The sequence below is a fragment of the Dicentrarchus labrax genome, unplaced genomic scaffold (genome assembly GCF_905237075.1).
Source record: "Dicentrarchus labrax unplaced genomic scaffold, dlabrax2021, whole genome shotgun sequence".
Classification (NCBI taxonomy): domain Eukaryota; kingdom Metazoa; phylum Chordata; class Actinopteri; family Moronidae; genus Dicentrarchus; species Dicentrarchus labrax.
The window spans coordinates 15,480,534-15,496,921 of record NW_026136707.1 but is presented as its reverse complement, the minus strand read 5'-3'; the positions used below and the strand labels follow the sequence as shown (position 1 = coordinate 15,496,921).

The window sequence follows — 16,388 nt, the reverse complement described above, 5'->3', positions numbered from 1 at the left end:
CTTCTACATGGGCTCCTCTGTAAGTCACTTGTGAGATGAGATACCCATGTGCTTAGCTGAGAGTCTGTGGAAAAGGGAGACAAAATATCCAGTATAGAAGTATGGGGCAAATATGTGCATGACTCCATCAGTTCTATATCACATAGGCAGGGGATTTATTGAGGACATAGAGATTTAATCAGACACTCTAAAGGAATATCTTATCTTTCCTTGTTGTATAGGCACTTCAGCATACGTTTTTTTCCTTTTCCAGAGCCTTTCATAATACATAGCCTAACACTATATTTGACCGTTGAACTTTAGAGCACTTCAACTATGCAATAACCTCTCTTATCCAAAGATATACTACCCTGGCTATAGAACATAACTATAGACAGGCAGAGCCTGTAAAAAATGGTAGGTAGAAATAATGCCACCGGTTATATATTATTGTAAAAATAAAGAAAAAACAGAACTGCTCATTTAACATAAAACTACTGTATTTGCTGTGGTACACCAACGCTGTCCCGGAGCTCCGAGCTCCCAGTCCAGGCAAACTCAGCTAAGATAACAGCACCACTAGTTGCACAGCTAACTAAGCATTAAAGAGACATGCTAAAATGGCTTCTGTCAGACAGGATGAACTGAGGGGCTTTATAAAGGGCCAATATAAGGTAAATAGGCATTTTTTTAAACTGTGAATTATGCAGTGCTCTAGTGGAATCCCAGAATAAAGATACATATAGTTTATATAGAGCTGGAAAGGAGCACAACAGGTCCCCTTTAATCTTTGCAAAAGACTATAATCTCTACACACCTAAAATGGGTTTGGGTAACAACAAGGCAACATAAGTCATGATTCCAGTCTACTAACAACGCTCACAACAGATCAACACCAAATACTATGTGTTTGCCTCTTCACAATTATTATAGTATTTTTCCATTTCACTGTCCAGCTGTGGACAGAGCGGAGAGCTGATGTATCTAACCACCTGAAGCTATAGTGTGTTTTGGTGTGTTTATTTTTTCCAGCAGCACACTAGTCTGCTCTGCCAAGCACTACTGTAATCAATCAAGCAGGCAGCGGAGGGAGTCTGACGTCAGAAGCACGGCTGCTTGCGTAACCTTCGTTCCACTGTCCCATAGATTTGTCATCTGGAGCAATCCGGAAAAGTAAATTTACCTCTCTTATCATGCACTCTATCATGGGTATGCCGCAGTGTCCAGCCTGACTGGTCAGCTCAACCTGGTTGTACAGACCGGTAATCTGCTGCCATGGCAGACTGAGCCCGAAACTCTGACACAAACAAACTGTTTATTCATTCACAAAATCAAAGTAGAAATAGAAAATTAAACACGCAGTGTAATGTCAGACATGCAATGTAATAGCAACAGCTGCATTGCTATTTTAGCTATGGCAATACATGTGATACGCCCTCTAATAATAGCAAACACTTGGTCTTCTAGTATAACAGGTCTGAATGTGCTCAGTGACAGATGAGATGAAGTCTTTTTGGGGGAAATAATTCACTTAGATTGTAGGAGCTCTGACAGACTGGTAAGAAAAGGGCTTCACAACTCATCCTGTGTGACAGACGGAGTGTTATCTGCTTTCACACAATTGATCATTGTGACACTTCACTGCTTGTTGTTTGGCAACATCAATTTTCAGCTGCGCATTTACAACACGCTGTGACGTCCAATCATGATCCTGCACTTGAGAGAAGCCCTGCTTTGTTCCTCTTCCTGTCACTGCCCATCAGGCAAAGACAGATAGAGATATTTGACAAAAAAAACTGTCTGATGTCTTTTATCTGTCTTTGAGAGCAAACACCCCCCCCCCACATGTATCCAGCAGGCTCTCATTTAAGTCTAGTGAAATCATGTATCATATCATAGCATAGTATATATATATATATATATATATATATATATATATATATATGAATACAGTAATCAATACCCATATTATGCATATGCAACTTGCAAAGGGGGAGGGCCATATAATATACTTGAGACTTTGAGATTGTTTCATAATGTTTGATCATGGTCAGGACTGGAACATACGCTTGTCTAATGCATCATTTGTTTAAGGTGTGTTTAAATACTGGCTATCTCACCGCGCCTACTAGACTCACAGTCTCAGTTGTCATGGTTCCAGCAGGATGTCAACTGAGGGGTAAACAGAGGATCCAATGACACTTGCATAAATTAACCAAAGGTGAAACAGAGAATTGTACACAAAGCAATGAACGTATCTCAGGAGTTCTTGTGCTAATTGTTTTGTACCGCTGCATGAATGTCTTGACTTCACATCCAACTAACTCCCTTTGACATGCAGCTGTGAGGGAACCTGAGAATGTCAAGTGGTCTGACCATCATTGTTCTCCCTTTCCCCAAGTGTTTCACATTCAGGTAAAGACTGGCTCTGCTCCCAGGATGCACAGCTGCCACATGGCGGGTTATTTATAGTTGGATGACGCAGATCTCTCACATCGGCACCTGGCAGGACCCTCAGCTGGAGACGCCTCTGCCCAGCTGCCCGACAACCACGGATGCTGTTGCCAGGGAAACTGTATTATGTTGACATCACAGGATTTGAAGTGATCTTCCGTGGAGACTAAATCCACGGTACGCCCACGACCCGACCCCTCGGAGGCTTACGGTACTGTCAGCCTCAGCCCAGCTGCGTGTCGTAGACGACAGTGGGGAAGCGTGTGAACTGAACACACAGATGCATATGCTCAGAGAAGACATGATGTGCGTGCCTGAGTGCATAAGAGTGCGTGTTTCCGTCAGTCTGTGTTTTATTGCTGCATCACTAAAAACCAACACAGGTCAATCATGAAATGAACTTTACTCTCTTGTAAACATTTTACAGGTGCACTTACACGCTGTGTGAACAGCTATAAGCGGTTAGAGATTTTTTATAAATGATGACATATATGGGTCATTTTAAAAGAGGAAATTACTGAAGTTTTCACCTTCACAGGCAAATTACATACTGAAAGAATCCTTAGGCCTTCTCACCACTGAAAGAGTAATGTCTGCTATTGTGAGTAATGTCTGCCATTGTGTGAGGTCGTTCACTAGGGGATATTTAGTGCATTTAAACACATAATAGACTGCATGCAGGACAGGATTAGTTATAAAGACAGTGATGGTGTGACCACAGTCCACTCCTGTAAGAACTGAAACAGACAGATTTTGGGAAATTCAGATTGGACAAACAAACTGGAGAACACTGAATGCATCTACCAGCAGCTACATAAACCAATATAACATGAGTACATTATTCAACTCAGACCTCCTCTCACTGTAGTTATTATTAATGCCTCAGATTGATCATTACATACAGTAATAAAAAGCTTAGAAATATTCTGTTAAGATCACAGAAATGTCTCTGCATCTGTGCCAAAACAAATAAGAACAAAAAACATTTGCACCACAGATAAGGAGGCAGAGTGGAAAGAAGCGGCAGCGGGGTTTCAGAGAACGTAAATGGAAAGCTTAAAGGGCATTACGGGTTATCGGAGCCTTTTCATAAGCTCCTTCACAATCATGAGCACATTAAATGAATGATTATTCGTGTGGTAGTAGCCTTTAATTTTCCATTGGTTGAATAAACAAACAACTCAAAGGTAAGGCCCTCCACTTCAAACATAGACATACTAAAAATGATAAGGACCTATAAAATGTGTGATTAGCAAGCAACATTTAACAGGTTTAATAGCCAACTATCATAGTTTAAATACCCTGGGGTTGACAAGGAGCTTGTGGATTTCTGCAAAAATTAAGTGCATTTGAATTATCTTGTATATTTTACATTATTTTTGTTGGGGTAATACATACGTTTTTCAAATACTGTGATATCAATTTGGAAGATTATAGACAAATGAGTGTAAATGAGAATAAACTGCCATAGAAAGCCAGAATGCAGTAGCCTTACATATTTTGTCAAAATTGCGGTAAGACAAGAAAGTGACCCTTATTTCAACTTAATTAAATTTTTTTACATGTGTAGGTGTAATTTTTGATAAAGAAAGACAGCATGTAAAATTAGCAAGAACTAGAAAGTAAAGGTAGAAACTAAACTGTAGTGACTGCACTCAGGCTAGTTATGCTATGCTAGCTGCCTTACCAACTTTTTCCTTTTTCTTTTAATTTAAAAATGTAAATTAATAATTGAGTGTTAAATTGAATCATCCCAGCCACTCCAAGTACGGATATGGATACAGATGGTTTGGTTGGTTGAACAGACACACAACCATTTGCATTTGGTGCAAACAAGCATGCATAATCATATTACTTGTGTAGGAGGAAGAGGGCCAATTCAGGATCGTGTTTTGAATCCTTTCAAATCCCACAATCCTCTCTATCTGGTAAATGGCTCCTATTTTCACCTGTGCTCTATCACTGTCACTTTTTTTATTTTGGTCTTCGGTAAATTTTTGCTGATCCTGCCCCAGTATCCGTCTTGTTACTGGTTAATATGACCTGTTGAAATGACTCAAATGAAAGAGAAAAACAGTGGCAAGTAGACAATGCTTTGTTTTGAGAGGTCACAAGCCAAGATGGTTGGGAAACACTGGCCTACGATTAGTAACTTGTGACTGTTAATTAATTTTCTGGATGCCCTCTAGCAAGGCCTCTAATGTCTGTCTCCTTCTTTCCCATGCTTATGGTTGTCTCTGGATTGCTATAGTTCCATATGATTGAGAAGTGTACAACCGTGAAGCAGGGCGTTGCTGTAAAAAAAAAACATCCTGCATGTTCTGCAAACATTTCCTGGACAAATAAAAAAAATACATTGGAATGAAACGCAGAGGCTGTGTTTGCACAACTATAACTATGCTCTCTATAATCAATCATTTTTTGTTATCATCTGTTTTGATCTGTGATAAATGACCAAATACCACTTTATTAAATGCTCATTTTCTACTAATGCTGCAGCTGAGGCCTTGCAGATCATAAGATCATTAGATCATAAGGCCTGTTTGAGGGAAAACCCTGTCAGCAGCATGCAGGGTGCAGCATGAGTCGAGTAGATGGGGAGGAGGCTGTCAAATGCGTCACATGAAGGGTGTTCCCTGCAGACAGGGCGTCCATAATCAATGACCAAACACAGCAGCCAATCAGAGGGCGCATGCTAATGAGGAGGCTTTAAACCCTCTTATGAATCGGTTCTTTGCAGACTGACCGGATTTTAGCGGCGCACACCGGAGGAAACGGCCGATCCAACTATCACCACCACACCTCTGACTCAACTAACTTTTTTTTTTCCACTCTTCACCTCAACACTAAGACCCGGATCCGCTCACAGCTGATCACATCCGCAGGAATATCTTACTTGTGTTGAAGAGAGAAGACGCTGAGCTCAGCTGAGAGGAAAGCGCTGATTGCTAATTTCCTTTTTTTTTCCTTCTTTTTTTTTTGGGAAGGGGGGGAATGAACGGTAACATCGCCATGTCTTGCGGTGATGCGTCGGATCAGAGTCGGCGGTTCTCTGTGTTGTCTTGGGATCAGGTGCAGCGCTTGGACTCGATCCTGGGGGAGGCTGTCCCCATCCACGGCCGGGGAAACTTCCCCACTCTGTCTGTGCAACCCCGCCAGATTGTGCAGGTACTAACCCACACATTTACATTCTTACACTGTTTGTGTATAGATTTTAATTTTAAGTTTTTAATTTAAGTTTGAGCATTTTTGGATTTAGTTAGAAGTACAGTATTCATCGCCTATTTATAAATATGAAATTGAGTATTACACTACAGGTGGGTAGTGACTGTAGTTAAACCTGTGGATCAAATAGTCACTCTTACATGTTCTGGTTGTGTGAAAACACATGAATGAAATATTAAGATTACACTGCACTTCATTTGGTCTCCAAGTCCCAATTTGAGAGCCACTGACCAACCCAGGATATAACCTATGTATGCTTTTTGGATGCTTCCTTCCTTAATTGTATTTCCTTGATACATAAATGAGAATTTAGCTTGGTGTGTTTTCTCTTTTTGAGGCTAGTTTACATTTTTAATAAATTTTCTTCCCAGGACGGCTTTGTATGCTTTCAGAAATTATTCTCTCAAGAAATATCTGCAGGGGAAAGTATGATTATCTATGTATCTTGCCTCTTGGTGACACTAAATGAAAGTTTTTATTTTTCCAGCCAATGTTTAAGCAGAATGAAAAGGTATTCTTCATTCTGATTTGAATGACTGGCTATCATTTTCACATTCAAACAACAGAAACATTGTGAGGAATATACTGTCATTACAACTCCCTTGGTTTGACTCAAAATGTATGTAACAGACACATGTCAAAGTCCTCCACATTTCCAGCCTTTTATGCATTGGGCTGGATCACGTTTCACTTCTCCTGTGGTGTCTCTAGGTAGCTGGCGACTGTGCCATGATAGAATTTCAAAATTAACATATAGCCGATTCCTAACGTCAAAGTTGAGTCAGGTAACATGTTGTATAACCCTCCGCCCTATTCATTTACACTTTGACATATTCAAGATGAGCCCAATAAGCCTGTGAATCCCAGAGCTTCATGCTTGTGGTTGTGGAAAGATGAATGCTTCATTGAGTGTGCAGGAGGCTTAAATGCAAGTTTGAGCCCCAAATGTAGGGACTCTGTTTCCCCTGGATTTGTGGAAACCCCATATATCTGTCACATAAATGCATTTAGCGGTTGGCTGAACATCGGTCAACAGTAAATTGCCTCTCAGGACAACCTGGGATGACGCTATTTAGCCTAAATGTACATTTGATCGGTTTTGATGATGTAGTTCTGCCTCTTCTGTCATGCACGGCTGAGATTGTGGACCTTTGTCCTGCAGCTTCTGCAGCATCATTAAGCTCTAGAGTCCAAGGAGTGACAGAGTTGTAACTGTAGATCTAAGATAACAACTCCCTCTGTTCTTAGCTGCTCCGCAACTCAGACATGTGGCCTGTGAATGGCCCGCTCTATATGGCACGACCCCTGTCACTTTATTCCACTCACTTTTATTGATTTCTTCTTTCTCAATAAGTGAGATAGACTTGATTAAACAGGAGTCGTGTTTCTGGCCAGCTTTGTTAAGTCAGCAGAGGTATATCTGTGCTTCCAGGGGCAGTGTGGGCTTATCCACTCAGCTGTATTCAAGTATGTATGGGAGGAGAGGTGTTAAGTGTAGGCCTGACCCTGAATTTAGCTCTGACTGCACCGGCATATCAGAAGTCCACAAAAACCACAATAGTATTGCTTCTGATTGGAATTTGAACCCAATCAGCACCGCTTTATGGTATGATTATAACGCCATTACTGCCAAGTCATGCTATTATGATTTTCAGCACTCCTACGTGAGGGGTTCACTTGCCTGCAAATGTTTGTTTGTCTGTAGCCTGACCCAGTGTGTATAAATAGAGCCAGCTTGTTATCTGATCACCATGGGAGAGAGAGTTAACAGACACTAATCTGACAGGTCAGTGCCAGTGGGAAGATTTAGGATTGTGAGCGAGTGTGTAACAACTAATTTGAGCTGCAGTTTTTGTTGTTTCAATATTATGGAGATAATATTCAGTGGAAAGGGTTGTCTCATTTGTGCCCGTCACGGTCTGCTACATTTACCAGCTTTAGCATGTGCTCCTGCTGTGTATACACTTATTGAATATGACAATGTTCTCAAGTAGTTTGCCAGATATAACAAGGAAGCGGCAGCTAGTTGTTGATGTGTCATATCATTCAGATGTAAGTTTCCACTGAACACTTTGATCGTCTCTGAATGTTTTGAGACCCGAATGTTTTACGGTGGATTGTCATATCCCTTCAGGGGAAATGACAATAGTGATGTTGGCGTACCCTGTCCAGCTGTACTTCATTCCCTCCCAGTGTGGCCGCACTGAGCCGAGACACGTTCATTTAAACATCTTGCGGGTCACTGGGACAGAGGAAGGGAAACGCTGTTGACCCCAATGACCTGAGGTTGTGACAATCACACACTGGTGTTCACTCTCTCGGCTGCAGTTCGGGATTATAAACGTTATCAGTGTGATAAGATAAGACACTCTGACCCAGAGGGAGATGGACCTGGAGCACAGGCTCACCAGCTCTGCTGCTTTTTGTTTGGGCTCTTTAGGTTTCATTCAGACTGAGGCTGATGGTGATGAAATGGACTTTTGTGAGCAGCAGTATTGATCTTGCTTTCACAAACTATTGATTTCCACTAGGCTCATGTGGAGCTTATTTGGACATATTTCAAAAGTTTAACTTGAGTCTTTTTTAGATATCTGTGTCTCTTTCTGCAACTACAAGCGCGTTTGGTAGCATATTTTGACTTTTAAAAGAGAACAGTACAGTTTAAATCCATGTATATCATTAATAACATGCTGTGTCTCTCTCTCATTACTGTCCAGGTGGTGCGTGCGAGGCTGGAGGAGAGAGGTGTGTGTGTTAAGGACGTGAGGCTGAACGGCTCGGCTGCCAGCCATGTGCTCCACCAGGACACTGGACTGGGCTATAAGGACCTGGACCTGATCTTTGGTGTGTCACTGAAAGATGATCAGGCCTTCCGCCTGGTGAAGGACGTCGTGCTGGACTGCCTGTTTGACTTCTTGCCAGCCGGGGTCTCTAAGGAGCGCATCTCGGCACTGACCCTCAAAGAGGCCTATGTACAGAAACTAGTGAAAGTCTGTAATGACACGGACCGCTGGAGCCTCATCTCGCTGTCCAACAACACGGGCAAGAATGTGGAGCTAAAATTTGTGGACTCTTTACGGAGGCAGTTTGAATTCAGTGTGGACTCCTTCCAGATTTGTCTCGATTCTCTTCTCTTATTTGACCGCTGCTCAGAGACGCCCATGTCTGAGAGCTTTCACCCCACTGTGATCGGGGAGAGCGTCTACGGGGACTTCAAGGAGGCCATTGACCACCTGTGTCAGAGGACCATAGCTACACGCAGCCCAGAAGAAATCAGAGGAGGCGGCTTATTGAAGTACTGCCACCTCCGGGTTCGAGGGTTCAGGCCCTCTTCGGAGGCGGACATGAAGCAGATGCAGCGCTACATGTGCTCACGCTTCTTCATTGACTTCTCTGACATAGGAGAGCAGCAGAGGAAATTGGAGGCCTACCTGCAAAACCACTTTGCTGGGATGGAGCACAAACGGTACGAGTGCCTGATGACTCTGCACCAAGTGGTGAATGAGAGCACCGTGTGTCTGATGGGCCACGAGCGGCGCCAGACGCTCAGCCTCATCTCCATGCTGGCGCTGAAAGTGCTGGCTGAGCAGAACGCCATCCCCACTGTAACAAATGTCACGTGTTACTACCAGCCAGCTCCGTACGTGCAGGACATCAACTTCAGTAATTACTACATTGCACACGTGCAGCCGCCGCAGGTTTCACCGTGCAGTAATTCATATCAGACGTGGCTGCCCTGTAGCTGAAGCGGCTGTTAAGAGGGGCAGAGGTGGATGCGTCTCCATCGCTCTGTGTCTTTCAAAGGAAGTGGACTGAAAATACAAAAAAAAAAGGAAAAAAGAAACTTATGTTTGCCAAATGTGACTTGACTTAAACAATCCTGTACTGCTGTACATCTGATTGAGCCGACATGTTAATTTTTCTCATGTGTTTTGTCTTGCAAAACATCTGTAAGATTGCTGGTCATTTCTGAGATGTAGCGATAATATCTTGTTTAAGTATTGAAGAAAAAAAAAAAGTCTATATGAAGCTTTATATATGTCAAAAATACATTTTTGAAGAGACAAACTTTGAAGCTGGTGTTATTTTCATAATTTTCGTAATTTTTTTAAAAATTACATACCGGACCAAAGATGTATTTGTTGTTCAGAAAGGGAATGTTGTTATGATTCCAAGTGCCTAAAATGAACCATGACATGTTGAAATGTTCTAAAAACATCTGTAAAGTGAAAACCATGCATTCAGTGTTTTCTAGATTACTCCGTCTCTCTTTTCAGGAACAGAAGCATTCATTTTTGTGAAATTAAAAAAGGAAAAAAAATACTGTTTTTTTTTTTGTATTGTGGTTATTTTATTTTAACCATGGCCTATAATGATTGTTGACATTTTAATCTTCGGTTATAAGAGCTGCACTTAGTTTAAACTGCTCATTATCTGAACGGCTCCATTCACACAGTCAAGTTGTATATTCTCACATGGCCATTGTAAACAGCAGGTTTTCATTGAACCCGGGACTAGCTTTGACTTTTGTCCTATCTTGCTCTGGATGCATGGGATGGGTGGGAGGCTGTTTGTCCTTTACCCGATAAGCTGATGACAACAAGGGGGCTCATTTCCAGTAACCAGGCCCAATTAAATGCATATACTCTCGTCTGGAGTGAGTTGCATTTGTTAAACTGAGGCTGGGGATCCATTTCAATCTGAGGACATGAACCATAAGGAGGCTTTTCTAAAGCACAATGGCTTCTCTCTCCTCAGTGATACTAAAGCTTTTTAACAAAGGCTGTCCTGTTCTCCCACCCATGTTACCATTGGAAACCCTGCACTGTTTGCTTGACTGATACCATATCCATGTCATTTAAGCAAAATCAAAAATCTTTACGGGCATAGCTAGAATGGTTAAGTCTGTCAAAAGACGGAGATGGTGGAAATGGCACAGCTCGTATAGGTTATGAACAGACCTTGGATCTTCACAAGCCTTGGTAGCTGCAGTTATTTATAATATTTACATCCACTGTGCAAACTGAGAACAAAAGGTTTATTTTGCCACATGTGCCTCATACCCATTCATTCCTTCTCCACATTAAACTCAAACTAAATTTTGAAGTCAGCTGTTGAAAGACTGCATTAGAAATGTGGCATTATTAAAGATTATATATACACACTGCCTTGTCTTTGCATAAATCTATATAATATATATATATAATATGGTTACTGGTGACGGTCACAGTGTCAGTTTACTGGCACCAGTCTTTGTGTCATATTCCCTTACAATTATTGCCAGATTAACCTGTTAGGAGACCGCAGGGTTACACTCTATGCACTGCGTGTGTACCCTGTCGCCTCCAAGTGAACATTAAGTCCAGTGCAACCAGTTCTCCTATGCTGGAATAATACTTACTTTTTGTTATTTTGTGGTAATGTGATTAAACACAACTTTATTGGGAATATGCATGATGTTAGCATAATATAAATATAAAAACCCACACTGTGACATAGTGTCTTTCCACAAGACAAGAGTACAACAGTGGCCAATAATGCAGGACCCTTCTTAACTGATGTGCTGGTGAAACTTTCCTATCAATAATGCAAGTAAAGGGGCAATTTTACATACAAAGATTAGTTTACTTGTCATGTGGAGTAGCCTCTGAAGGACCTCTCTAAAATCTGAGAAAATAACCCTAATGACATCATCAGGGTTATTTTCTCAGACTTTATCTCAGCTTGGGGACTAGAATTTCTGAACAAAAAGCCTGTGTTACAAACTCTGGGCAGGAGTTTGAAAGACACTGGTATTCACCAGGCAGGAAGGGTCTAACAAATGTTATCAAATTGCATTATGGGAATAGTAGGAATCAGCTTTTTCAGAATATCTCCGTGTTTGCTGCATCAATTTTCATCAATATTCCCTTTAAAGTGTAATACTAAATCAGTGAATAGCCCTTTAATCAGATTTAAAAAACAAGCGACATGCAGTGACACTGAAGGTTTTGGAGCAGCCTGAAGTCTGTTTGCACAGAAGCTTGTTTACTGTTACTAGTTGCAGCCACTGTCTCTTTTTTCTGAGTCTTTACAATAGAACAACTGCTCAAGTAAAGACGATGGAGTCATCTTGTGAGTGTAAGTGGTAGATAATGGGTTTGGTAGTTGCGGATAGTGATTGATGATGCCAAGTGTGTATTCAGGGTCATGATCTCTTCCCGCAGCTCTGTGCAGTAATTTCTACAAATGACCTTAATGGCAGTATGTTTCCTAATGGGCTTTTCCTATTTACCATCGCCTCCACTGAGACAGTTCATGGAAACTTTCAGTGCTTGACTCTTATCTATTACCTGTTATCCATTGTATTCATTTATCCCAGAACATGATTATCCTTTCTTCCACTATATAAAATAACAGTATGGTGCTTCAACAGTTAAAAATGTTTGGCGGACACTGACACAATGTTGTTGATATTCTGGACACAATTTAGCAGTAAACATACTGGAAATTATTTTTTTGCTTGCTAGTTTTTGGCCTATTCCGATAGGGAAGTTTTGATCTAACATCCTGGTAGTCTGTCATGATCACTGGCACAGCTTGTTTTGGCACAATGTTCAAGTGTTTTGTGCTGTCAGGCAGGTTGTTCCTTTTGTGTGATGTGTGTTTTTCAAGCAGCCATGAGTGTTTTCCAGAAGGTACCAAGACCCAGAGTGCAATCTCTTTTTCTTTTTTCTTTTTCCTTTCAATCATTATGGTTATTGATCGTTAAGACTGTAAAGATGGCTCCACTGCCACCAGTTTCTATCTTGCTGCAACCCTCATCTACTTATTATATTCAATAACATCAGTATGAATAAAGAACTATTACACTTATTTGCTGATGTGTTTAACAGAAAAGTTGTTGCAGGTGTACAGTTGATACAGTTACTACCATGTCTAGATGTGAGAGGTAGATTTTTATCTCAGGTATAATAGTGTGAGATTTCTGAGACATTTAATTTGGGCTTTAATTTGGCGAGTATGTGTGTGGGCTGAGGTTCTGTGCACACGTGTGTATGAAAGGAGGGTGATGACAGGACTGAGACACAGTAATGACAGAGATTTCACAATTTCTTGCCACAACACAAATCAAACTCACCCTGGCCTGGTATCTGTGCTATTACCTCTCCTGAAAAAGGGTTTATTCACCCAAGGGAGCGATTATAATGTCCCACTTACCCATTATCCAAGGGGAGTTTCTCACTTTGTGCCTCTATTTGGTGCATACTTTCTCTCCATGTTGTCTCCCCTGATGCAAGACAAACTTTTAAGACTCAATCCAGAGCACACTGACCTGAGTCAGGAAATGAAGATGTTTTAAATTAAGTTGCACTAGGGGAGCACATGACTCTGTGGATGTGACATCATCCTGAAGGTGCAAAGGGGAAACACATGTTTTAGTTGAACTGCATGATTGGAGCAAGCTGACAATGCAGCTTCAGCTGGAGGAGATGTGTGGGTCATCGTCTGTGTGTTGTTGTGTTGCCGGGGTAGAAACGTCCACAAGTTCATCACAAATTCTTCTAAAGGGGAAAGACTCCACACAACTGTGACCTATAGCTATTATGTAGTGTATTGTAACACCCAGTGTTCCACAAAGAGGAAACCCACACTTTACATTTGTCCATTAAGTCTGCCGTTATAAATAACAGCACTATGAGTCATAAGTTGCAGTATCAGGTAAACATCTTGTATCCCCAAAATGCATTTTGTGGGTGGGTTTTGAGTTATGAGGATAAAAGGTTGGATACATTTCCTACATATCACAGAAACTGGAACATGAAAACATGTCTGAAAACACAAAAACATGTCTGAACAAAAATGGAAAATACAAGGTTTTCCCTGGATAATAATGAAGACAAGAAAATCTGGAGCAACAAAGTAATGAATGCTTTTTGGCCTGCGTGTGCTAAAGCTTTCTTCCACTGAGTAAGAAGTCATACAGTCCATGGAGGAGCTCTTGTAGGTTGGTTAAAAAAACAATATATGCACTTATACAAAAGTGATCAAACGTAAACTACAACTACTGAGGTGCAATTTTGAGGCGCTTGTATGTTATGTTATGTAACTTTATATTTCTACTTCATTACATTTCAAAAGGGAATATTGTACATTCAATCCATTACATTAATCTGGCAGCTAAAGCTGAACACCCACACAGGTGTTTTTACTCTCACGCTCTTACACTCACATTTATGTGACTCCGTTACTGATAAGACTGAACGCAGGTGCAACAAAACCAACAGACGAATGACGGAGCTGTCAATCAACCACAATTGTATACACCCACACAGTCCTCAGAAGAGGTCTAACAGCCAACATCAGTGAAAACTGGACCATGGGTGTGCAAAAGTTTTTTTTTTTTTTTACGTATGACCACTTAATAAAATACGGTGCATTATTATTGATTGAACTATAAAACCACCAGCTATAACAAAATAAAATTCTGCTTAGACTGTACTTTAATGCTTCAGATGTAAAAATTTGGTTATATATAAAAATATAACAGTGACAAAGTACTTTTACTAGTACATCTTTCTGACAATACTTTTACCATAGCAATATGAATGTAGGACATTTATGTGTAATTGAGTTTGAGTTACTGTTTTACTTTTACTTTTACTTTTACTTTTACTCCAGTGTGTAACATTTATGATGATCTATCGACAGATAATAATAATATATATATCATAGGCAGGTTTTCATTATATATCTATCATATAAAACTTGAATTACCTGAAAATAAGAATAGTTGTGTTTTCATTACCTAGAATGAACTGTTTTTATCTACGGAGGGAGCGGGTCCTCTCCTGCAGAGACCACCATGTTGAACCACCATGTTTCTACACTGCAAGATGCCACTAAATCATACACAGTGGACCTTAAAGGAAAATAGCTGAGTGCTTCTTCCCTGACCGACATCAACTAAAGGAATATTATACTTACAGGAATACTTACAGGACTATATCCTGGTAAAATTATAATGTTTTCTCATTCGTAATTGAAACTTTAGATGTGTTGGTAGCATTGACAGTATATATAATGGACAGAGCTTCTGGGTCTGTAAAGTGAAGCCAGGGGGATCTCCACTGGCTGCAATAAAAAACGATACTATTCACTCTAATGGAGAAATGAGCTGACCGCTTACTTAATTTATGAGCTCAGTAAGCAGTTTCCTAATGACTTTATGGTCTCAATCGCTAAATCATTCTTCTTCTGTACATCATAACGATAATGTTAAAGATGAAAAGATAAAGTTGTGTATGCTTTTGGGCGTAGCTACCTTGAGCTTGACAAGTCATTCTCAGTGAGTCATTGTATCCTGCTACAGACGAGTTGAAACTGTGCAGCCAATGCGCGCAGATTAACTCGGAGTACGTCACCTCTGCTAGCTCCGTCTAACTGTCATGGTGACGGCCAAAACGCTGAACTCGAGGCTTCAAAACGGTACTCCACAAACCAATGGGTGACTTCACAATAGGTTCACACTTGGTTGGGATATTTTAGAGCTTTAGAGAGCAGCAGTCTGTACACTAAGCTGAGCTTCTCATCTAACTCTGTTTAAAAAATGAAAAACAAAAAAATTCCCAAAATCTTGAACTATTCCTTTAAATTTGTGTTCCAACCCACCAAAGTTAGTTTCATTTATACTTTAGAGTGGCTGATAGCTTTAATAAATCATGTATTAATCACTAATAAAGACATAACAATAACAAGTTATGCCCTTCAGAAGTATGTCTGAGTAAACACGCCTTTTCTCTTAAAATGAAACATGATTAATATCTATTAAAACCCCAAACAGCTGAGTTAGATCTGAGCCTTCAGTAGGACTCAGATGCAGCTGGACACTGGCTGACTCAAGCTGTGAATCACCAGAACAACGTATGTGTGTATTCATGTTCATGTGTCTACTCATTTAGAAAGTGATGTCATGATGGCCGGATGGAACATGCTAGAATATGCCAGTGCAGAGTACAGATAGGACAGTCTCTTCTGGGGCAGTGGGTGGGAGGGAATGAGGGGGGGTAATTCGAGGTGGAAGATGTGTGTGTCGGGGTACCAAAATAGCTTGCAGGAGAGAAATAGAATCTGTTATTTCACTTCAGAGTTCAGGGAGCGTGGGGGTGTTACCGCAGATCTGAACTGCTGCTGGAGAGGCAAAATAAAGTGTGAGAGACACTCACACACACACACACACAGAGGAAGCCAGCACTGAGCATTCCTGGCATTACAGCCCACTGACAAACAATCCTAACTTTATCCAGTGAGCTGGGCCAACTGAATGGCTGCAGTGTGTAGAGTTTACCCACTGAGGGGGGCAGTGCCCAGTCCGATCCTCCACTCAGTCCCCATTCAAACACTATAATGTTTGAGGGGGAACTCTCAACTCAGTCGGAAATCTTGTAATCTTTATTGTCTGGAAGTAAACAAGTAATTCTTTTTGTATTTTTCGTCTGATTGTTATTCTCATTATAGCAGTACCAGATGGTCTTTTTCTGGTCATGTTCATGACATGTTCATGGATTTAGCCAGATACATGAACACACATGTTTTAAAAAAAAGTTCTGTCAGCTGGGATTAAAAAGAAAAGCACAAAATAACATCCGCCTTCGACTATAAAAGAGACTTTATGAGAACACAACATCCCAACACCCTCCACTCTGTGGCAAAGATCAAACTATTGCTTGTTTTTCTGGCATCATACACCC

The 16,388-nt window shown here is 40.8% G+C and overlaps 1 protein-coding gene across 1 annotated transcript; it reads left to right on the top strand.

The window, feature by feature from the left end:
- Window positions 1–5,171: 5,171 nt before the first annotated feature.
- tent5ba (terminal nucleotidyltransferase 5ba) lies at window positions 5,172–10,825 on the top strand. Its single transcript, XM_051406992.1, has 2 exons — window positions 5,172–5,601; window positions 8,376–10,825. The coding sequence occupies exons 1-2, from the start codon at window positions 5,428–5,430 to the stop codon at window positions 9,402–9,404; spliced, it is 1,203 nt and encodes a 400-aa protein (XP_051262952.1). The 5' UTR covers window positions 5,172–5,427; the 3' UTR covers window positions 9,405–10,825.
- The last annotated feature ends 5,563 nt before the right edge of the window (window positions 10,826–16,388 follow it).